General features: G+C 46.9%; 1 protein-coding gene across 1 annotated transcript in view; it reads right to left on the reverse strand.

Moving 5' to 3' along the window:
- Positions 1-17160, reverse strand: part of LOC116906639 (myocardial zonula adherens protein-like) — a 112138-nt gene extending 94978 nt beyond the window's left edge. The window contains 2 exon segments of the mRNA XM_032909416.1: positions 4600-4686; positions 16992-17160. Coding sequence (XP_032765307.1) covers positions 4600-4686; positions 16992-17066 — 162 coding nt within the window. The 5' untranslated portion in view covers positions 17067-17160.
- Positions 17161-25077: the final 7917 nt, after the last annotated feature.

Consider the following 25077-nt stretch of genomic DNA (forward strand, 5'->3'; position numbering starts at 1 on the left):
GGTCTTTACCATCTCACTGCTCCTCTCTGCCCTCAACCCCATGGACTCTCGTAAAAGAGAGCTTCTCTGCTGACTGCTTAGAGTGCACACGCTATTTTCTTCTAATTGTAATCAATAGTTGAGATTATTGTGGCGAAATATACAACAAGTATATTCTGTCATGAACTTTTTCTCCCCGAATGGATTGTTTCCCATTGAATGTCTGTTATAAAATTCTTCTTCTGACTTCTGGTGCAAGTTATAGCAATACGCAAACGATGCTGTCAATGTGTCCTTAGCCATTTGCATAAAACCATTTGAGATTTTCATTTTAACTTTTGACACTTCTTCTTTCTGTAAATAGAAGCAATGCCTGATGTTTCATTACAATAAAAGGAAAAAGAAGTCATTGCCTTAACCAATTTGGAAAGCATTCTTCAAGACAAAAGATGGGCACATACACTGACTGTATGTCTATGAATTCCACAGCTAAGCACTCCAGCTCTTTCCTTGGGAATGTTTGGTTCTTCTATGAGAACACCCACTCCATGGTGCCTTCCCCCATTGCAGGTCTCAGAAACACCTCACTCCCCATAGCCCATCCATGCACAGGACACAGCCACCATGACCCTGGTCCTGTCACTCAGTCTGGACTTTGCTTCTCCCTCAAACTCTCCCAGATGCCATCAGCTCTAACAGGGACAGTGAGAGTAAGGACACAAAGGGGAAGAGACGATGTCCCTTCAACAAGAGGACTCCATTCGATCCTGGTCATCACAAGAGCCCAGCAGTTGAAGGAGCCTCACTGCCCCTTGCTCTCGTTGGTGTTATGAGCTTTGGCACCTCAGTGGTTAACACTGACTGTCAATTTGACAGGATCTAGGACCACCTAGGACGTCAAGTACTAGGTACCTCTGTGAGGGAGCTTCTAGATTGGGTAAACTGAGGTAAGACTCCCCATCCTGACTGTGTATGGCGCTATCCCATGGGCTGAGTAGAGAGGAGAAGGCAAGCTGAAGTCCAGCTTCCATTGCTCTCTTCTTCCTGCATGCTGATGCACTCTGACCAGCTGCCTCTGGTTCCTGCCGCCATGGCTTCCACACCGCCATGGGCTGTACCCTCAAACCATTGGCCCAAAGAAAACACTTCCCTCTCCTCAAGGTGTTTTTGTTAGTTTGCCACAGTAACGAAAAGAGTTATGAGTGTAGCTGCCAAGCATTTATGTCCATAGCTATGAGGAAGCTGAAAGAAAACTTCATATTTCACATACCTAAAAACAAAACCCATTCAGTAGCCAACACACGGCCCATATTCTAAATTCGATAAGTATATCAACATGTCTGTTACAAACTTTCTGGGCCCCGATTAACCAAAGTTTGATCATAACATTTCCTGTTCAGTGTCTTAATCTATGTTTTCAACAACAGAAACTCGTCTTGTTTTTAATATCATCAAATTCATGGGAGGGATTCAGGCCAATTGTTCTATGTATGTATAGAATGTCCTATATTTTGGACTTTTCTGTGTCCTTATCATGAGTTCAACCTGGAGATTACATGGGTATTGTGTGTACTTCTTAATTACTTCAGAATCTTAGTCACTTCACTTCGGAAGTCCCTAACAAGACTGTCATCTGCTGGTAATGCTGGGTTGGGTCACCTGGTGGAAACTTTACTCTGCTTTAAGGTCTGCTATTCCTTTACAAGCTATATTTTGAAGACCATGTGAATAATTGAGTGATAATGTTTAACTAACTAGTGTCTGAACCATCGATGAGCCTATCTGGAAATTCCAAACGGTTTCTAGATTAATTTGCATTCCATAACAAGCCTTTCCCCTTCCCCTTCCTCCTCTTTTTCCCTCTGTGCCTCTCTGTTTATCACTAGTGTTGTGAATTTTTATTATTATTCAATATATCATAATCCTTATAGGTTGAGGGTCCTTTTTCTCAAAATGCTTGGGACCGGAAGAGCTTCAGATGTTGGAGTTGTTTAAACTTGGTTGAGAATATTTGTACAGACTTTGTCAATTAGGCATATATATCCGCCAAAATTCAACATCCAAAATGTCCCCAAATCCAACTCATCAAGAGGCTCATAAGATTGGAACTATTTAGCTGGGCACTAATGGTGCACACCTTTGATCCCAGCACTTGGGAGGCAGAAGAAAGTGGATCTCTGTGAGTCTGAAGTTAGCCTGATCTACAAAGTGAATTACAGGACAGCCAGGGCTACTACACAGAGAAACAATGCCTCAAAAAAAATTAAATAAAGGACTGGGGCTATTTAACTTGTACAAATCTTAGTCTTTTTGATGTTCAAGCTATGTCCATTTTAACCGGAAAGAGCTGTCAGGACTGGAGAGATGGCTCAGTGGTTAAGAGCATCTTTTGCTCTTCCAGAGGACCAAGGTTAGATTCCCAACACACCTCACAACCATTTGTAACTCCAGGTGCAGGGATCTGACACCCTCTTCTGGCCTCCATGAACCATGTATGTGGTACACAGACATACATACAGGCAAAACACACATTCAAATAAAATAAAAATAAACAAATATTTAATAATAAAAAAAAATGAAATCAGTTCCTAAAGCCCTACCTGTGCTACCTGGATTCCAGAACCGGGTGTCTCAGGTCTAGCCTGTCCTCCCAACCTCCTGGAACATTCTTCCAGGTGCTGTTGGTGAGACACTCCCTCTCCTCTGGAGCAGGTTGGAGGGTTTCCTTCTCTCACAGCTCTCTGGCTACTTCCTGTCTCCCGCCTGCCATCTGCATCAGCCCTGGTAACTTGTTGTCTTTGGTAGAACGTGAAGAAGAGGACGCTTGGGAGACGGCTCAGTTAGTAAAGGACCTCTGCACAGCCATGAGGATGTGGGGGGGGGTCAATGACCACATTAAACAAACAAACAAAGAGGGTGAAGGGAGGGGACAGAAGAATCCCAGGAGGTCCATGGCAAATCGGTAAGTTTTGGGTTCTGTGAGAGACCCCACATCAAGAAATGAGGCCAGTTATAATAATAGTGTATGACTTTAATCCTGGCACACAGGAGCCAGAATTCTTCATGAGTTTGAGGTCAGACTGTTCTACATAGTGAGTTCTAGAACAGTCATGGACCCTATCTGAAGAAAGAGAAAAGTAGGCTAGAGAGATGGCTCAGTGGTTAAGAGCACTTGTTGCTCTTGCAGAGGACCCTAGTGCAGTTCCCAGTGCTCACAATGGTGGCTCATAACCATTCACGACTTCAGTTCCAACATCCTCTTCTGACTTCTGAGAACACCAGGCACATGTGTTGCTCATACGCACACACACACACACACACACACACACACACACACACACACACACACACACAGGCAAAACACTCTTATGTGTAGAATAAAACTTGAAAAAATTTGAAGGAGAGACAGACAGATAGACAGACAGAATAAATATGGCGGAAAGCAACTGAGAAAGACACCCGATGCTTACTTCTGGCTACTGAAGGCACACGGACATAAATGGACATACATAAACACGCACCACAACAAGTGAGGAGAAGCATCACGGGAAAAGAACCACAGATAACAGACAGATAACAGACAATAAACCCTGGGACAGTATGAGCCTCTCAGCAGTCTACAAGAGGCTTCCTTGTTTATGGTTCGTTGCTGATTAAGTCAAAAGTGAAGGTTGCATTTCAAGAAGTCACAGTCTCATCATTCTACCCATGAAATTTATAACCTATTATTTCGCTTTATGTCCACATAAACTGTCCACCAGAGACCTGCCCAGTCTCCGGCATGCCCATCGCTTTCTCCCACACCGTCCCTCCAGAAAGCACATCATTATTTTGCTTTCTTCCATTCTCAACCCACTGCGATGTAAGCTGCGTGGGTGACAGCCACTGCCTTGTTTACTGCTGGGCTCTCCACTGGAGTCCTAGTGGAGGAGATTTCACAGGTGCCAGTCATTGTTTAGGAATGAGAAAAACGGTCACCCCGGGCACACAGGCGGAGAGGTAAGCAGGTCCTCCCACTTACTTGTTAAGCCTGAACTTCTGCCAAGTCACTTGGTGCCATCTCTATGCTCCCAGGTGGGAACGAGCACACGGGACATGACACCCCCACTGTTTCTTTATATGCTCGTCCCGCCTGAAAGCCTGCAAGTCCCTCTAAAGCAAAGGTAAGGCCATGCTTATCTGTACAGTGCCAGCACTCTGTTCAGAGATGACACGAAAATGCCTGCAGAATTCTCTGATATCCAGCCAAAAGCATGCTCAGCTGCCCGCTGGGCTCTTCCCGACAGCTAGAGCCAGGCTCCCAACTTGTTGCTCCAGTCCCAGCAATTCACAAAAGGCCCTTTGACTCCACCGCATGGGCCATTCCAGGAAAAACCACTTTCCCTGCCACAGCACCTGTCGCTAAGTCCAGTGCCCTCACAGTCGGGAGGCTGCACAGAGCCACGGTGTTCCTAAGGAAACAAGGCTGGGGCCCAAGCTGCACGGGCAGCTGGGAGAGCAGTGTGGAAGGCTGAGGGTCTTTTCATCAGCAGCGGCCAACACATAACTTGGTGAGGGATGGAGAAGAACACGTTAACTACAAGACCAGCCGTGGGCCCTGGCTCAGAGATGGCTCCTCACCTGATCTTTCCTCTCAATCTTCTTTTCTTTTTGCTGTGGCACTGGATTCTCAGGAGGCACGGTCAGCCGCAGTCTGCAGACATTTGCCTAAGAGAGGTGGAAAGCGAAGTCCAATTAGGATATGTGTTGGCCGGAAGAAAGAGGCCCTGGGCTTCCCCTCTGCCCATTCCTCAGTAACAAGCACATTGTACCATCCTGTTCACACTGGAAAGAAACTAACATGCTAAGACCAGCATGGCCTGGTGCCAATTGCCCACCAGCATCCAGCAGCAGACTGCTGCTCAAATAAGGAGCTATTAAATAACCTCAGAGATTTCAAACACTTTCAAATGGCTCAAATTTCATAACACGAGGCCTAAAAGGATCTCGTTTTACACATAAAAGCCAAAATTCCACTGGAGAGCTAAAAGCCAAAATCCACAGGGCAGTGTGACCTATTGTCTAAATTCTAAATTGTGTAGATTTCCTCTCGTTTTTCCAGTGATGGAGTAGGAGGTATTTTCTACTTCTCTGGCCTATGTATTTAACGTTCCCACAACAGACACGGAAATGTTAATCACAAGGGTTTTATTCCAGATACTGTGTGTGCACGGGCGCGCGTGTCACAGCATGCAGGTGGCAGTGCAGAGGACAGCTCTATGGAATTCAGTTTCCTCTTTTCACCTCTGTGTGGGTCCTGGAGATCAAACTCGGGTCGCCGGGCCTGTGTGGCGGGTGCCTTTACCTGTTAGTCCAATCACAGCGTTCATAAAGGTCTCTAGTCATACTCGTTATTCTCAATAAGTAGCAGTGAGTTAAGGGTCTATTGCCAGACGGAGGGGCCAAGTGCATACACGCAACAGAGCGTACTCAGCCTGCGGGAGCTAAGGAGGCAGAGAACCAACCGGGAGCTGGTGTTTATTGGGTCTAGACTTTCAGTTTGGGAATTTGGGGGAACTGACGGTGGCAATGGAGCCGCAGTACTGTTGATGCACTGAAAGTCACCAACCTGTACACTTAAAACAGCTGGGGCGAGAAACGTAATGCTGTGAGTAGTTTAGGATTGAAGGGAAAAGGAGAAGAAGGAAAAGCCAGAGCCGCTTGTGTTGTTTGCTAAAAATCAAAAGACATTTAGCAGAAAAGGCCAGGGCACCAAGAACATAAGCAGTAACGTCTCCGGGTTTCATTAGCTATGTAGTGAGCGCCTGTCACTGACCTCGGAGGCGCTCCTGTCAGGTTCTCAAAAGCTGTAGATGAAAACCACTGAAATACTGGAAGAAAGGCCAGGCATAGTGGCACACACCTTTAATCCCAGCACTTGGGAAGCAGAGGCAGGCAGATCCCTGTGAGTGCGAGGCCAGCCTGATCTACATAGTGAGTTCCAGGATAGCCAGGGTTACATAGTGAGAACCTGTCTCAAAATCAAACAAAACGTAATATAAACAGGCCCATACACACACATACACACACACACAAACACACAAACACACACATGCATTCATACATACATGCATATATACATACATACATACATACATACATACATAAATACATACATACATGAATGAATGAATGAATAAAGGTTCCCAAGGAGTTTTCAAAAGGCCAGCATGGGGAGTATGTCTTAATGGTAAATTTCTGGACTAGGAGGCCCTGGGTTCAAGCTCAGGACTGCAAGGCCAAACCAATCCAACGAAAGACTAAACTGCACTGTTCCTCTTAAATTAAACACAAAGGAAGCATTAAAGCATCCGCTGAGGAAAGGTATAGCTTGTGTGATTTGTTGAGAGTCTGATGACAGTGGGGGATCCCGAGCGCCACCATGCCTGGTGTATGTAGTGCTGGGGAGGGAACCCAGGGCCCGGTGTATGCTAGAGGCAAGCTCTCTCAACCCGAGGTCTTTACCGAGGCAATCAGGTAAAAATGAGAGCACAGAGGTAATCCTTATCCAAAATGTCTGGTTACTGTATGAAAGTGGGAAGTTCCGAGACAGATGTAGAAGGAGAACACGTCCTGGCCATTACAATGCTCATCTAATTCAGGTGGTGCTGGTCCACAGCCTTAGCTACCTGAGAGCCGGAGGCAAGAGTATGGCAAACTGAAGGACTGACTGCCTGGCCACACAGTGAGTTCAAAGCCAGCTTGAACAACTTAGCGAGACCCTCCAAAACCTGCCAGGCTGGCCATGGTGGCATATGCCTTCAATCCCAGCACCCAGAGGATAGAGGCAGGGGAATCTTTGCAAGTTCAAGACCAGCCTTGTCTACATAGCAAGTTTCAGGGCCAGCCAGGATTACATACTGAGACCCTGTCTTAAACAAAACCAAAAAGTAATCGCTTAACATGCACAATGCCCTGGGTTCTGTTTAAGGCTCTCTCCATCCTGGTTCTTTAAATATATGATGAAGTGTCAAGGTACTTTTCCATTCTTGCATTCTCCTGGACAAGCTTCATTTCCCAGTGACCTCAGGATGGAGTCTGCCCCACACCCAGGGCTATCTTTGTTCTGGCCAACTTTACAAGAAGCATTCAATGCTCACACCCAAACATGTTGTCCAAGAGAAGAGCTAGCCATTCCACCAGGTAGCTCTCTTTCTGGATGGGCAGAAACTAATGGCTCTCTGTCACCTATAGAGAAAGGCAACCTTTGAACTGTAGGCCACTCCTGGATAAAACCAGCCTGGCATTTACAAACACTAAAACGTAAGCCACACCAGGTGGCCCATGCAAATCTGTGATTCTCTGCAATCATTTCTGTCAGGCTGAATCTGATCCATGACGTATCTGTTGGCAGAAAGAAGGAAGTATGTTTCTAATGCACCACATCCCATACATATGTGAGGATGCTCACACATCTATATGAACTCGCATGCACAAATACACACATGCACACAGACTCTAACATCCACTGGCTATGTAGCTATGGGAAATTTATTCTCTGAATTTCAAGTGTAAGATGAGATTAAAAGAAAGGCATGTCTTTATAAGTGTTAAAGTTGATCATGTCTGTGTGTGTGTGTCTGCATACATGCACACATGCATACATTTATGTATAAAAGTATGAGCACACACATGCCATACATATGTGGAAGCCAGAGAACAACCTCGGATGATAGCCCTTGCTGTGTCAGACCAAGCATCAGGCTTTCAGAAGGACAGCTTCTTGCAAAGAAGCAAGCTACTAAGCTTCTTCCAAGACGATATATCCATGCAAAGAAAGACAAGGTCACAAAGACCAACCCTAGGGCTCTTAGTGCTGGCACAGTATGAGGACAGGTTTGCAACAGAGCGTCTTCACTGTTTGCTGCTGCACATGCCAGACTCACAGGCTTGTGAGCTTCCAGGGACTCCCCACCTCCCATCGCTTCGTAGGATTTCAGTCTGGAAGTGGGTTCTATGGACTCAGACTCAGATCCTCACACTTTCTCAGCAAGTGCTTTGCTGGCTGAGTGGCCTCCCCAGCCCTGTTAAAGTATTTTTATTAGTGTTTAGATAGTATCACTGTGTTCTCAACCTATGCTCCAAAACAAAACAGCTCCACGTGGCTTCCTGACCCTTGTTTCCATGGAAACTATTTAGTCAATGGAATTTGGGACATTAGAAGGTAAACAACGCCTTTTTCTCTGGCTGGTGAATCCTAGAGGGGCATTCACTGACGGCTACAATTTTCAGGAAAAAGACTTTATGCATTAAGTCACCCCAAAGTGAGATGGCCCTTCACCACAGTTGCACCCACTCTCTACTAGCCCTCCCAGGACTCCGACATTCCTCCACACACTTCCCACAGTTGGCAGCTACACTATGTCCATCGGGCTGGGCTGTTTGAGCCATGCCTACCATGACATGCACAAAGTCAACAGTAAACACAATACACAAAAATGAAAAGAGCCTGCAAGATAAAAGATTTGGCTTCAAAGCCATTTGGCTGGTACAGCAGATGCCTGGGGCTACACTCTCGGGTCCTATCCAAAGCATCTGCTCTCATCAATAAAGGGCTTTGATGGAAATATTAAAGAGCTTAATCCCAGTTTGGAGCAGGATCACACGTCTCCCTATCAAACATATAGCTGCAGTGATAAAAGGAGGTTGTTTGCTGGGCAGTGGGGGCATACAGCTTTAATCATAGCACTTGGGAGGCAGAGGCAGGTAGAGCTCTGTGAGCTATAGACCAGCCTGGTCTACAAAGTGAGTTCCAGGACAGCCAAGGCTACACAGAGAGACCCTGTCTTGAAAAAAAAAAAAAGAAAGAAAGAAAAAGAAGGTTGCAGAATAAAATGTTAAGACTAACCCTGTTTTGCCTTTAAACATGCCCTTATAATTCATATAGATTTAAAGGGGAGAAATAAACCCTTAAGGAACCACAAATGTTAATGTTGTTTATCTTTAAAAAAGGAAGTGTTTGTGAGTGAGGTATAGATTTCTGTTGTTCAAAAGTGTTCAAGTAGTTTTTTAAATTAAAATAATGAAGGGACTAGTGTGGTAGCTCATTGATTAAAGGCATATTTTCCCCAATCAAGAAGACCAAAGTTCAGCTCCTAACAGCAACCATGAAACAAGGTCGGCATTCCATCCATATGTGTAATCCTAGCTCTGAGGGGGATGGAGACAATTTGCTGTTGCTGAAGCTATCCAATTTAGGAAGAATTAGCACCCCTCCGCACATATTCCCTTTTAACTTTTATTATTGTTATTACTATAATTGTGTGTGTGTGTGTGTGTGTGCGTGCACGCGTGCACGCGTGCACTCTTGTACATAAATGAGGAGGTCAGAAGAGAGTGTGGATCTGGTGCTTACAGCATAGCTGGAAAAAAAAAAAAAACATGAGCCCCAGATTTGAGGAGAGATTCTGCCTCAAAGAAATAGGTGGAGGGTGATAGATGAGGACACCACATGTACCCACTCTTCTGACCTCCTCATTTGTGTATAAGAGTGAGCATGCGCACACACGTGCGCGCGCACACACACGCACACAAACACACATACACACACACACTTATAGTAATAACAATAAGGAAAATTAAAAGAGAATATGTGTGGAAGGGCTGCTAATTCTTCCAAAATTCAGAAGCTTCAGCAACAGCAAATGAAATATACTAGAGGCCCAGGAGGTATTCTGAATTCCTGATAAAAGCTCGGGTAAGGAACATGACCCCTGAACCCTGCGCATAGGATGACTGGGCAGAGTACACTTCCCTCTACCCATCTTCCCGGTGTAGAATCTCCTCTGAGTAACACCAACCCAACATGGCTTATCTCAGCATTTTATGATGCTAATCACTACAGCTTCCTGAAACTCACAACTCCCAGGGTTTTCCCAGGCTAAACAGTGCTCAAAGGTAGTTAGTGCAGTTTATACCCAGGTATCCTCTCAGCAGTGGGCTCAGCCCCTGAGTTCTGAACAATTTGGAGATCTGCAGCTCACACACCATTGCTGTCTCACTGTCTCACAGCGTGCTCCTTTGAGCATTGAGTTCCTATGACTTGTAAAGTACTTTCGTAAGGGATAGAAAGGGACCATGATGACAAAGAAGCTGCTGTACCCCCAGGAGCTAGTGAGCTATTAATATTCTCAAACAAAGCTACTAAAAAAATGATGGTAGGCAGGGCCAATACATGGTACTCAGAGGCAGGGTAGCTTGGAGGTTAAAGCATGGAGTTTGCGTGTCTTGGGTTATAATATTGGTTTTGACACTAGCTATGAAACTTTAGAAAGTGGCTTCGTCCTCAGTGCTTCAATTACCTTAGTTGTAAAACAACTTTCTCTTTCAAATGTGAAGGCTAATTTAGCTGACATGTTAAGAGCTTTGAGCAGTCTCTGGCATATGTTAAGAATTCTTATTATGAGGTTAAAGGAAAGAGAACCTTAATCTTAATCAAAGTGGGACTCTATGAGAAAGGCATCAACTAGAAGTGATGCCAGATGAGCTGGGTATAAAAGGACAGAGCCGTCCTTTTGAGTGAGGTCTTTGGGTCTAGGAAAGCCATCATCACCCATTGCTGAACAAAAGACATCTCTCAGGCAAGATATTTCAAGATAACTCAGGTAAAGCTCAATGTTGACACAGCCAGAGAGTGGCATGTTACATACAACCTGAGCTTTTTGTATAGCAGGTGAGATGAACATAAACAGAGAGCTAAGGGCCAAACTCTCCCAGTGGACAGGGAATGGATAAAGAGACTTAACACTGAAATATAAGTTCAACAACTCATCTGAATAATGACATTTCTCTTAATACTCCCTGCACTACAAAATGATGGAAGGGAAGACACAGGTTGAAATTAGGCAAGCATTTTACCAGGATGGCTTTTATAGACTTTCCAGGGCCTAGCAAGGTTTCAATGTAGTTGGATTAGATTTGAGAGAGTGAACTCAAACAAAGGAGACCATACCTGAAACTCCCTAGGGATTCTCCCACTGTCTTTAAAGCCACCCTCCTGGGAGGGAAGGCAAGGGAGAAACAGCTAACTAACATTCAGGTCTCCTTCACACAAAAAGGTACAATCGAGCTTCTGTTTATAGCTCAGGACTGAGGAGCTCTAGGGCTCTCTGTGACCCCTTTTGTGGAGGCAGAGGTCTTCATCTAAAGACATGCTGGGGTTTCACCCACCTTTCTGTTCTCAGCTTCTGAAACTGGGGTTCACCTAAGGGGGAAGGGAAATCTATCTCAGGGGGTAGAAAAGATGACCCAGGGTGGTAACAGGAGTTTGCTAATCAGTTTGCAAACTGGATTTCCCTAAGGAAATAAACTGAATGCATTTATGTTTCCCTCAGGTCGGGTCCACTCCTACTGTGGAGTCCTGCCAAACTGCCCTTCACAACACCTGGTGTGGCCTTTGTGGGTATGGCTGGAGGACGGACCTCCCCTCCCTGCTCAACACAAAAGAATCCAAGTCCTGGAACCTGTATGCCAGGCCAAGTGAGAATGGAACATACACCATCTAGATAAGGATTGTTGTGACCCTGAACTTACAGCTTCATTATCTTTATCAAGATGGGGTCAACTTTTTTATATAAAGGGCTAGATAAGAACAATTCAGACTTTGTAGGCCATGGTAAAATCCACTCTTAGCTCAGAGACATTCACAACAGAGCAGGCCAGATCTGCCTAGGGAGCAACATCCACCCTCCACTCTCACCATGGGAAGGGACCCTTCTTTCCCATGTCAGGGCTGCAGCCTCACAAAATCCACCAAGAAGGAGGCAGGGGCCTCCCTTGCTCTCTCGACTCTCTCTGGATCACTTCTGTACTAGCTATACAATGCATCCAAATGCTAAGATATGGGAAGGAAGTATAAGTCTATAAATGCACACAAAGATTTTAACCCCTTGGCCCTGCCCAACCCATCACCTTGACAGCCATCTGCAAGGCCTAAGGGATCTTGCTGAATGTCTCAGAATATCTGCCCTTCCAAGAAATCTGCAATGCTTAGAGAAACACTCGTCCTCAACTGTGCTCACAATCACATGGGGTGCTCCCCATGAACACAGGCACCAGTCCATGCTTTCAGCCTAGTCCCATATGGTTCAAAGCCTGAGTTGGCCTTAAGCTGCTGGTAACTCTATATAGATTCCCAAGGTTGGGAATCACTGACTTAACCCAATAAACGAAATTCCAACTGTGGCAGAGGAAGAGGCAAGGTGAGTACTTGGAGACCTTCCTAGAACCATCACACTTGTCACCTGGGCCAGCATTCCCACCCACTTGTCACCTGCTTCCTTCCTAGGTAGGACAGAAACATCAGGCTGGCTGGATCCCAGGCCTTCTCCTCTTAAATTCTCATTTCCCGAATGGATGTGAAGTGAGGTTTCTTTGGGACCCTGGATGCCATTATATCTCGTGGCACCCACCTTGGATTTATCAGAACATGGATCTCTTTTTCCCTGCATCCCCATTGCTGAGATTATGAACACATATTGCTGACATTGCTGAGATTATGAGCATACACAGCCACCATGCCCGGCAGGCAGGCAGGCAGACAGACAGACTGACAGGCAGACAGACAGACTGACTGACTGACTGACTGACTGACTAACAGACTGAAAGTCTGACAGGTAGGTAGGTTGACTCTAGGGCTTGAACTCAGGACCCTTTGTTTGTATGGAGAGAACTGCATCGTCAACGTGTACCTCCAAGGTCTCTAAAGCTTCTCAATGGTCATGCATAGCTTCACACAACTGTGGGTCAGACAAGCTGAGGAAGGGAGGGTTCAAGGCAATTCAGATTCTCATTAGGGGAGAAGTATGAAGCAACAAGGGGGCTGGGGGGACAAGCAGCATTAGAAGCTCCAGAGAGGGAGGTATTTGAAATATCTGGGAAGAATAGAGAGATAGGCAAGGCAGACAAGAGTCAGGCTGGGGGCCTGAATATCACATGTGGACTTTGGCTTTGTAGAGGCTCCTGAAGCGGAAGAACCAGGTGGCAGGATTTTGCATGTTAGAGAAGATCGTCATATGGTTGACATTTAGGAGACACGGCTCATTGGAAGAGGGAAAGAGGCAGGCACCACTGCTATTCTCCTACATGCTGGAAAAGTACTGGGGCCATTTTAAAGCATAAAGCAGGTAACAGAGGAAGTACTTCAGGTGGAAGTACCTCAGGCTTAGCTCCAGCGAGCCAGCTCTTAAACTCAGACAACTGAGGCTCGGAGACTTGGAAGGGTGTGCCAGCTACCAAGAAGCTTGGTAGGGACACCGAGGTCCAAATCAGTTTTCAGTGTGTATGCACAGCATTAGAGAAATAGCAACAGAGACCACAAGGCTGGACTCCCAGTCCACACGCTCTGCAGAAAAATGTGGGTGCTCCACAAACCCAGCGTTCTGTAGTATCCTTCAGAACCCCGAGTCTGACCACCCTACACTGAACAAGAGTAGACAAAAGAAAGAAAAAACCAGCTGGCGTTTCTGAGCCTCTGTCATCTGTCTGTCTGTCATCTGCTTGTGGCAGAAGCTTTTGGCTTAAGTCCTGATGATGCCATAATTCTAAAACTCCACCTCCTAGCCTGCCAGGAATTGGCTCAGGAGGGTCCCAAGCTAGAGCCAGGCAGTTTTTGAAATGCAATGAAAACCTGATCCCCACAGTGGATACATCAACCAGCTTCCTTTCATCAGGGGCTGAATTTCCCCCAAATCCCCATGTCCCTTCCTCAGATCCTACAGGATGGTAGAGTTTTGTGCACTGTCCTTGGATTCCACAGGGTGCAGGAAACAGAGCTATACAGACTGTTTCCTCCACTGACAAGAGGAAGTTGGAACACCTGCCAGTTTCTTTCATATGACAGCCAAGGGGGGATTCCTTTTTCTGAACCAACAAGGTAGGATCAAGACTCTGGTGAGTACGGCATCAGCCAGGGAGTGACGATGGACAGGCCTGTTCTGGGTTTTAAGAGAGAAAGCCTCTGCCAAAGGAAGGGCTGGCTGGGAGAGAAGCTTAGCCCGTGGCCTTGTTTGGATTTGTTTCAGGTTGTTTTGTTTTTTTAATGCCACTGAGGGGTCACAATGCCAGCCAGAAGCAGCCAACAGTCTCCTCTTATCAAGAGAACATGGTGTGGAGAGAATTTGTGACAGGCTTCACAGCTCCTTCTGCTCTAGTTCAGGGTCTGAGCTCAAAGTACCTGGCTACAGGAGACAGCATGTGCCTTCCATGCCAAGCACACAACCGACTTCATTTCAAAGGCCTATGCTGTGAGATTAACCTTCTATCGCAAAATTCCTTTCAAAATCATGAAGTTATTCATGTTACTATTTTTTTAAAGCCCACCCCCACGTCCGTTCCCCAAGGTCATCATTCTAGCTGTGCCTATTCTCCACACATTTTATCTTCCCACCGTTGCCATAGATAAAACTATTTTTAGTGCACAACTGGTTTGAAGGCAGATCCTGTTTTGTTTTGCTTTTTAAATTCCCACTGGTTGCTGTGTATGAACACCTCTCAGAGTTTTGTTTGTCGGTTAACAGAAACCGTTCTCCCCGCTAGGCACCCTCCTCCCCTTCGAGATGGTTTCAGACAAGAGGGAAGTAAGAGCATCTGCAGGTGGCAGTCTCTGAACAAAGGGTGACCTGTGACAGCCTGGTTGGATACTGCCCTTGCAGCTGACTCAGGGCAACTCCTGCCCAACGTCAACTGCCACCAACACTTCTGGTTGGCTTGAACTCTGCGACAGCACAGCCTGGTTTTTCCCACAGCCACTACCTTGATAAGCCCTGTGGATAAAACTGATCTATTTTAACAGCTAGCAGACCTTTTGACTTTGAGACACGGCGTTGTCCTTTACGAAGTTTACACTCAAGAACCACGCCATTGAATTACAAACCAAACCAAAGCGTCTCATAGTGCTTTAAGGACATTTATGATTCTGTGCTGGATTGCATCCATAGCTACCCTTGGCTGGAGGCTCAGGAACCACTGGTTGAACCCACCCCAAGTATGCCAGTTTGAGACCACTTCCCTTCCAACATCAGAGAAGGGGTGAGAGACGGCTTGACTTCTTGAAAACTTTTCAATTTCAGAAACATTTTTCATGGTTATTTATTTAGCGTATAACTTTATTTTCTTTCTAGAACGGTTTTTTAAAATTATTTAAAAAACACTTGGTGTTTTGTTCCAAAGCAGGTCTGACACACATACAGTCCCTGTCAAAAATCTACTGAGATAAAGGATAGTTCTCTTTTTACAATCCATCAATCTTGTCAACTGCCTTCCAAACTCCTGGTCCTGCTTGGAGACTAAGTAGCAGCTCAACTTCAGGGAGAGGCTTGCCCTACACACCACCTCCTTTCAGTGTCACTGAACCCTGGAAACATTCTGTTCACTACACAAACTCATTTGTGATAACATCTGCCTCCAGGAGCAGAGTGGAGCTGAGTGCCCAGCCCTGCAGCACACAGAAATAGATCTATAAATATTCAGTGAGTCAGTCAGTCAATCAACACACACACACACACACACACACACACACACACACACACACACACACACAGCGTAGAGCCTGGAGCCTTTAGAAAGATTTTGTCCACAAGAAGTGCTAGAATGTTCCAATCGGTTCTATATGGTCTGAATTCAGAAGCCTGAGTTCTTCAGCCCAAAGAATCGATGCAGTCTTAGCCAAAAGACAAAATGTGCCAGGATGTCCAGACACCATCGAGAGAAAACTCTCAAAGGTGCTACTGAGTGCACTGGCTATACCCGTACTCACCCACAGGATCCCAGCATCTACCTAAATCGGAGGCTCCCTGTGGGTAGTGGCCGCTGCACACAGCTCAGGGCTATCTTTTTAATGATTTCTCCAATTAACAAAGCCGTCCATGGGAAAAGGTCAAACATCTTGCAGTAGGATAAGCCTATGGTTCGAAACCCACTAACCAAATGTGAAGCTTTCTATGAGCCTTACGTGTCTAACATACACACACAAAAATAAATAAAAACACACCACACACACACATACACACACACACACACACACACACACACACACACACACACACACACACACACACATCACTTGGCCCTCACCACAAAGCAGCACATGCCTTTGGTGCATAGGTGAAGAAAGATACACTAAAGGTCAAATCAAACTGACCTGACTACAGGAGGGGCTTTTGGAAGGGGACTTAACCTGTTAAAATGAACGGTGGAGAAACTCGATTAGAGAAGAGGTAAGTATTTAATAACAGGATACCAGGAGAACCAAAATGCTACAAGCCAAGCTCCTGGCAGTCTTCTCTGAGGCCCTGATCTTCCAAAGGGCATGGAATTGAGCCTGACAAGTCTGGCCATTCTTTCAGGAGCATCTGGGAGGTAAGAAGAGATTCAGCAAAGATTGTGGCTAAACAGATTTTCTCAGGGAAACCTCCCTGGAGGTGATGCTCCGGGCTTTGGGACCTGCCCCTTTGCCACAAAAACAGAAGTGCCTGTATAAAATGAAGAGTCCTGCACAGCTCAACTCAGGGCCGGCAAACAGGAACCACCTTGGCAAAGCTGGCTCCTGGGTCAGAGGCTATCACTGGTGGATGGACATACGAATGATGCTCCCAGTCGAGACATGTAGGAAAGTTTGCGTTTCAAATATATTCAGTACTTGTGCATCTCAGGGTAGAGACCACAGAAACCTCTCCCTTGCCTTTTAAAGACTGGTGCCACATTTAAGCTTGGCTTGACAGTGGAAACGCGAAGGAGAAGTAAGTTCTGGGTATTCCAGAAAGTCCCCTAAGCCCTTTCTTCCAGCCTCCGGGACATCCAGAGCGAGGGTCATTGTCCAGTCCCTGGGAAACTTGAGCCAAGATGAGGTATCGGCGGGCCAGCAGCTGAAACCAAGCATCCTTCTCCCCACACCCCTACAGAGGGGGCAACAGAGATGGGTGCAAGAGAACCCCCACCCTCTTCCCTGGCAGCTCCTTCTTCAGCTAGCTACTCACCCTTCTACTGGGCGTCCCAGGCGGCTTGGCACTGCCGCCTGAGAGCAGGGTGACAGTGGACGTGGAGCGCAGCATCTCACAGCGGCTGTGGAGCTAGGGCTGGGTGCCTGCGCAGCTCCGGGACAGGATAAGCATGCGGGGCGCACCCGAAGCGGGGGAGGCTCAGACACTAGAAGCTGCAGCTTCCGCAGGGCGAGCGCTCAGGGGGCGGGGCATGGGAGGGGCCTGGGAGGCGGGGCTAGGGTTCTGGTGTTCGCCAGACTAGTCCGGCAGCATTCTCTCCCCAAAGTTGAGCGTCATCCTCTGTATCTCCCTGTTCAGTCTTCCTGCACACAGTGTGGGTCCCGGTTCTCTATCGCCTGTCTATTCGACCTCACGACCCCAGAGCTTTCCATCAAACCCCAAGGACCATTGGGACCCTTGGTCTGTGTCATTTTTCCCCAGTAACTACTGAGTGCCTACTATTTGTGCCTCCTAGTGAACGACTGATTCCTGTCCTTACAGATTTGCACCCTGATGGTGACCCTGAGAGAAGACAGCTGTCTTGCTGTGGTAGAAAAGAGGTATGTGTGCTGGGAGTGTGCAACGTTCCTCAGGTCGAGCCAGAGAGAGACTCCCAGAGGAAGTGACTAAGCTGAAGACCAGAAATGCAAGTTGGAGGAAGCCAAACACAGGCTGTCCACATTTATTTAGTGATTGCTGTGTGTCCACCTGGCAGGACTGACCATCCTTTACGTCAATCAATCTTCACAACCACGCTCTGGAGTAGGTGTCATTATCCTGCACCCCACTTTGCAGATGAGGGCATTGACTCATCGAGGGTTGAGTAAGGCAGTAGGAGCCCCACCAGGTGCTAAGTGGCCAAGCTATGAGGCAGACCTACCCTGTCAGCCCCTAGGGCCTTGCTGGACAACACTCTGCTGCCCCCTAGGAAAGATGAGCAAGGAAAGGCAGGTCAGCGACCCTGCTTCAGAACCCTGTCAAGGTACAAGGAGAGACTCTAAGGGAGCTGAGGCCTGGTCATTAAGAACCTGGTGTGTGAGTGCTTTGGCATTTAACAACAAGACAAAGTGCTTTTGGGGAAAGGGAGGGAGGACACAGTATCTCCATTCACCCTTCAACGCCGAGACAAAGCCAGCCTTCTCAACCTCCCTACCTGACCATTGGCACCCTAGAAGCTTTGTTCCCCTAGCTTCTGCGCTCTCTCTCTCTCTCTCTCTCTCTCTCTCTCTCTCTCTCTCTCTCTCTCTCTCTCTCTCTGTGTGTGTGTGTGTGTCGAGATTTACTTTTATGGGCTGGAAAGATGGCTCAATGGTTAAGATCACTGACTGCTCTTCCAGAGGTCCTGAGTTCAAATCCCAGCAACCACATGGTGGCTCACAACCATCAGTAATGAGATCTGATGCCCTCTTCTGGTGTGTGTGAAAACAGCTACAGTGTACTTATATATAATAAATAAATAAATCTTTTTTAAAAAAAAATCTTCTAAAGGTAGTCATTGGAAGCCACTAAAGATGTATGCATGATTGCCTCAGTGGAAAGAAACTAATGGTTACTGATGATTTGCTATTTTGCCCCAAGGAGATAGGAAGTAGGCTGTTTTTGCAGACACAGTCGAAACAACCTGGCATAAGTAATGTTTATTTACATCATGGCCATCACCCGGGAGACCATCAAAGATTGATAGGCTCAGCATGGAAAGGGAATTTGCAAACCAAATACATTTTGTACATTGTGCTGGTTAGCTGTTTGTCAACTTGACATAAGCTAGAGTCACCTGGTAAAAGGGAACCTCAACTGAGAAAAATGCCTCCATCATACTGGTCTGTATGCAAGTTTATAGAGAAGTTTGTTATTGTGATATGGGCGAGCCAAGCTCTATGTGGGTAGAGCACCCCTGGGCAGGTGGTCCTGAATTCTATAAGAAAGCAGGCCATACAGAAAGCCAATAAGTAGTATTCTTCCACAGTGTCTGCTTCAGTTCCTGCCTCCAGTGTCCTACCCTAGTTCCTTCAATGAAGGTCTATAAGCAGCAAGCTCAAATAAACCCTTGCCTTCCCAGGTTGCTCTCGGTTACAGTATTTTATCATGAATGACAGAAACTCTAAGCCATCCATCCACCCAAGGTTTTTGTTTTCACTTTAATATAATGGTTTCGGTTATTAACAAAGCAGCAAATTCCTTACCATGTGACTCTGGTTAAGAACTGGATCCTGTTTATATCCCTGCCCCACATCTACAATACATCACTGAGTGCTACATGCTCAGTAATTTTGAATGGGTGGGAAAACACTACAGATCAACACTGCTGTTCATTCATAACCAATCCAAACAAATAAGGTCCTTGCCAGCCCAGCTTAGAGGGCAGCCCAGGGCCTCCCAGCAGTTCAGTAGTGTGAGTAGCCAAAGCCCCACTTCGTTCCAGCCAGGGCATCCCCAACATCGGCTGTCACAAGGTGTGTGGGTGGTGATCAGGCAGGTGCTGGCTCTGGCCCAGCTGCCCACCATGAGAAAGATGAGACCACAGGAGTTACAAGAGCAAGGAGATGGCCACACCCCCAGAAGGGGGAAGGAGAAGTAGAAAGGAAAGAGGGGAGGGAAACTGGACTTGAATCGATGAAACTGGAGTGAGGGATAGAGGGGACTTAAAAAAAAAAGAGATCCAGTTTTCTGTAAATGGTTCTGGAAGAAGATGTACAAATGAAGGCTGTCTTTTTCAAATGAGGAATTAGGGCTAGAAAGACAGCCCAACAGTTAAAAGCATAGACTGCTCTTGCAGAAAACCCAAGTTTAGATCTAAGCACCCAAATGGGATGCCTCACAATGACTATAAATCCAGCTATAGGAGATATGATGCCCTCCTCTGCACTCCACAGGCACCTGCTATCACACACACACGCGTGCACACGTGCACACACGCACACACACTCACTCACACACACACACACCTCCCCACACCTCTCTCTCCATATATATATGTGTGTGTATATATATATATATATATATAGTTTTGGTATATAAATATATTAAATAAAATAAATCTTAAAGGGGAATCAAAGGCTGAGAACTGCAAGGTCTGCAGACGGTTGGGGAAGAGAAGAGAAGTGATAAGGGTTGGGGCAGCTCTGGTGCAGAAGGCCATCAAGCAATCTCCCAGATGCCCTCCCTGGTCCTCTCTGGTCCTCCCTGGGCTCTCCCTACACATTGATGGTGGATGGATGCCATTGTCTGTACTGGAGGGAGCAGGAGTCTGACAACACTATCTTGGCTGCCATTGTTTTGCACCCATGGTAATAGCTATGCATGTGTGAGTTCTGTCCTAACAGCCTCTGCTGAGGCACGGGTGTGCAGAAAATTCTGGATGCCTGTATGAATGCCCTTCCCTTTCTTGGAATCAGTTTTTAATGGAACCTCATTCCCTTCTGTCCTCTAAGCCTCTGCTTCCTGTTGTCTTTGTCGCTTTCTGATGAATCTTCCTAAACTTGGTGCATCCTTAGCTAAAGGCCTTATGGTGGATCCATTTGTCTTAAAAAGTCCTGAGAAGCAAAGGTTGTTTTTATTTCTGGGGAGAAATGATCAAGAATTGAATCACTCACCAGACACCAGAGCACAAAACGGGTGAGTTCAGGGCACACTGGGTCTTCTGTTGTGCCCTCTTCACTTCTGAGTCCCTGAAGAAATCCCTTTCTTCTGCTTTCATTGGACAGTGACAACATCCCAGAGTCCTGGCATATTCTCCTCTTGTGAATGCCACAGAGACCAAATGTTCACAATGGGAAAAGGACACATTTCCAACCCTGGGCAAGGGTGTTGAATTACAGATCCTCTTTGCACAAATGGAATAAGTATAACAGCCATATTGACAGGCCTCTGAGAGACAGGGAGCAGGGCACAGTGATAAGGCAGGCAGACAGAGAGGAGCCCAAGCCTCAGTCAACTGGCTGCCTCGGATGGATCCTCTGCACTCAGTGTAGCTGTGGGCTGGGTCTGCTGCTGACCCGCTCTAGAGAGACAAACCCATTGAAACAGGCCTGCAACCTCAGAGCTAGCGCAGTGGACAGACGGCACATTCATCACGCCGATCTGTACTGCTTGGGTTTAGGTAAGCAGTGTTCCCCCAGGCCGTGGTGCCCGCCTCTTGGTCCCTAGGTAGTGGCTACTTTTCTGAGACTGTGGAACCTTTAAGAAGTGAGGTCCAGCTGGAGGAAGTGAATTACCACAGGCAGGTTTTTGAGCAGCAGAGTCTGGCTAGACTCCTGGTCCTGTTATTTTTGTTTGTTTTGGTTTTGTTTTGTTTTTTTGTTTTTTGGGGTTTTGTTTTTTTTTTTTTTTTGTTTTTTTTTTTTTTTTTTGCTTTCTCTTTGACTGTGAATAGCTGCTCTGCCACATGCTCCTTCCAACATGGACTAAGCAACCCCTGCCACCAAGGCATTATACCTTGATGGACAGAAATCCCAAGAAATGGTGAACTGAAATAAGTCCTTTCTCCCTTAAGTTGCTTCAGTCACAGGAATGAGAAGTTACCAATACAAGTAGTGCTTTTTGGACACTGGGGATACAGAAACAGGGAGAGCAGCCCCTACTTGCTAGGATTTGGTTAAAAAATTGGGGCGAGAACAACTTGGGTAATAAATGATGGCTAGGACTCACACGGGCCTGAAGAGAAAAGTGTTGGTGCATTGGAAACTTTTGGACGTATGACAATAAGGAAGGTGCTAATGTGTCCCCTGATCTGCAGATGAGGAAGTGGAACCACAGGTAGGTGGAGTGCCTTGCCCGTGGCACCAATACTAGGAAGTGGTTGGAGTAAGCTTCAACTGAGGCAAGATGACTCCGGAGTCTGAGACATTGGCAACTTGCCTTGTGCTCTGGGATAGAAGCCAGATTTGAGGCATGCATAGGTCCCTGGAGGTAGGGAAGAGATGGCCTGGAAAGATGGCCCATGAGCTGGCCCTAAAGAATGAGGAGGAAGAGAAAAGAGTTCCTTAGAGGAGACGGGCTGGAGGAAGAGTCGGGCTCGGTGGGGCTGGGATGCATGGATGTAGGAGCAGAGAAAGCTCCTGAGAGAGTCGAGTCCTGAGCGAATGTGTGTTTCTAACATAGGCACAGTCAACATGAGACCCCAGAGCCTCAGACTTGGAGGGATGCCAAAGCCCTCCTCGAGGGACAGTGAGAGGGTTAGCTATGTCCAAAGAGTATCTGCCACAGCTTTCTCCTCTCTGGGCATTTACAGCCTGAAGACCGTTCCCTCTCAGAGCCCTACCAAGATTAGCTAAACCTGATTCTTTGATCCAGCTGTGTACCATAAACCCCGCCTGTTCATCTGCACGAAATAGCCCTGCCTCTCCATTCAACTCTATATAATAAATGTGTGGCCTTTCCAGCCTGCCTCGGCTTCTCCAACAGAGGGTCCACGCCATCCGAGCCAGCTGTCTGTGAGTGTGTGTGTCATTTCTTTCCTCTCTTACTGCCCCACTCAGGTCAAGTCCCTGAGACTGCACGGGCATGGCATGTGGTAGGAGGGACTGTCCAGAGAGGAATTAGAATATAAATGGCCTCAGTCCGGTTGAGAGTTGTCTCACGTGGGGGAGTCTTGAGCTTTCTGAGCAGGGCAGTGATAGGATTTCATTTTCATTAAGAAAGACGTCAGCAATAAAGAGGCTCACGGGCGGGAGACAAAGGCTGAGGAGGCATAGCCTATGGTGTAAAGAAGCTTTGAGCTGGGAGGCCGGGTACAGTCAAAACTCAGAGTCCTCAGAGTTTAAAGCCAAAAGCTGGGATTTTGTAAATCATAGATCACCCTAGTGACTGGCAACCAATAATTACATACATCATGGGGGATGGGGAGGGAGGAAGTCAGTTGAGAAAATGAAATAAAAAGAAGGCGGGGCCGAGCTCAGTTGGTCAATATTTACCTAGCATATAGGAAGCCCCAGATTTGATTCACATCAGGGAATACGCCAGGTGTGGGGACACACGCCTGTGCCCTCAGCCCTCGGAAGGTAGAGGTGGGAGCATCGGAAGCTCATGACCATCCTCGCTGCATGGTGAGTTAGAAGTTGACCTGGGCTACATGAGACCATGTCACAAAAGAACGAAGAAAACTGTAGCTTCTAGAAGAAGGCGCCTGTCTGACTTTTTTCAGTAGCTACCACTCTGGTATAAACCCTTTAGATGCAGAGGTAGAGAGCTCCTGTGTCTATTTTTCAGAAAGACATTCTGGTGACTGTCTCTAAGAGGAGACGGGCCCCACCCAGCGCCACAGATGAACGGAAACAGGAGGCAGACAGGTGAGAAGGGCTGATGGGGTTAGGGCTTTCCTGAGTCTTGTGGCACAAAGTTGTTGGGGAGATTTGCCGTGAAAGCCACTCAGCTGGTGACTGGCCCTATTTGAACTAAAATGCGATCGTGTCCATAACCCCACCTCTACCAAAGCGGACATAGCTCATCTACTGAGAGGGAAGTTTGCTCTCCACATTGTCTTCCTGTTACCCTCCACCTTGCCTTGTGAAACACGGCCTTCCTGGAGCTTGCTGAGTTGGCTGGGCTGTGAGCATTCCAGAGAGCCTCCTCTCTCCACCTCCACAACGCTGGGATTACAGGTACACGCTGCTACTCCAGGACTTTTATGTGAGTTCTGGGACAAACTAGGGTCTTCATGGCGATGCCAGAAACTTTACAGACTGCGCCATCTCCCCAGCTCAGGAAATTTTTTTCTCATTTTAGTGTTTCTACAAATATTTTCCTGAAGGACTTCTGCTGTGTCTTGGGTGTACTACAGCTGTCATTTCAGGCCTAATTCTTCAGGAACAGAAGTGGTCACTAAGAAGCCGAAGCCAGGAAGAGTAGCAGCTGCAGACCGGGGAAGACGCAAGTTGAAGGTGCAATCTTGGGGAACAGTCTGGATTCAGCCTGTCCCCATGGGCAGCTCTGCAATAAATGGCACCCCAGAGCTAGTTCTTCCTCAACACTGGGAATCTCTACACTAGGCCACCATTGACTTGGGCTCCTAAAGGCTGGAGTGCATACAAAGGAGATGCACGAACTCAGAGAAGAATCATCTGAAGGTCGCAAGTACAGAGAGTTACCATCAAAGGACACAAAAGCTGGGAAAGAAACACCAAGAATCAGTTAAAAATGAATAATGAGGTTTGAGGATTGTGTCTGCTACATCTGTATGTTAGTCCTATCTACAAACCTAGTGGACAGTCTGAAAGAGTTGAGGGAGAGAACATTTAGTCCAGATCAAAAAAGCAAGATACAGAATCCGATGAGGTGAAGACTGTGGTCCCAAGCCTAGGTCCACAGCCAACAACAGCACAGGCGGGACCTAGGGGATCCAGCTGCACAGCATTGTGGGTTAGAGAGACAATTGTGAGCCGGGCCGGATGGAAAAACCCAGAAGCTCAGCACTTTGGAGGTGGAGGCAGGTGGTCATGGGTTTAAGGTCACCCTCCACTGTACAGCAAGGTAGACAGAGGTCTGTCCCAGAACAAAACCAAACGAAGGTACCTGGGAAGCTCAGTTTGCCCAGCTGCCTCAGAGAAGCCCATCCCTCTGTGGTACAGAAATTTTGATCACCTAAGAAAGCAAAAATCCCTGATGGGTGGTGGTGACATAGCCACGCCTGGAACATGGCCTTTCGGGTGGGAATACTATGTTTCAAAGTTACGTGGAACCCCAGGGTGATTTCAGAAGAACATGGGCCACGTGACAGCAACGGGATGTGTGAGTAAAGAAACTGGGGAAGAAGAAAGAAGTTAGATGCCCTCCACAGTCAGGCAGAGAGGAGAGAAGAGAGGAAGAGAAGGTGGGGCGGTTGGGCGGTGGGCAGTTAGCTTGGATGTGGAGGTAGTGCTTCCTCCAAGATGGGACTAGGACTTTGCCAGTAGCCCCCAAGTCAACTGCACAACAAAGCTAGGTCTTGCTAGTAATAGAATATTTCTGCACATGAGTCTACAGACATAGTGACTCAGTGTGTCAGCATACAGAAATTGATGCCCCAAAAGCTCTCACTGGGTTGGTTGTTTTGATTTTGTTTGTTTGTTTTGTATTCTCCATCCTTTACAGTATGGCCGCAGTCTAG

Source organism: Rattus rattus, chromosome 8, assembly GCF_011064425.1.
Source record: "Rattus rattus isolate New Zealand chromosome 8, Rrattus_CSIRO_v1, whole genome shotgun sequence".
NCBI classification, from domain to species: Eukaryota; Metazoa; Chordata; class Mammalia; order Rodentia; family Muridae; genus Rattus; species Rattus rattus.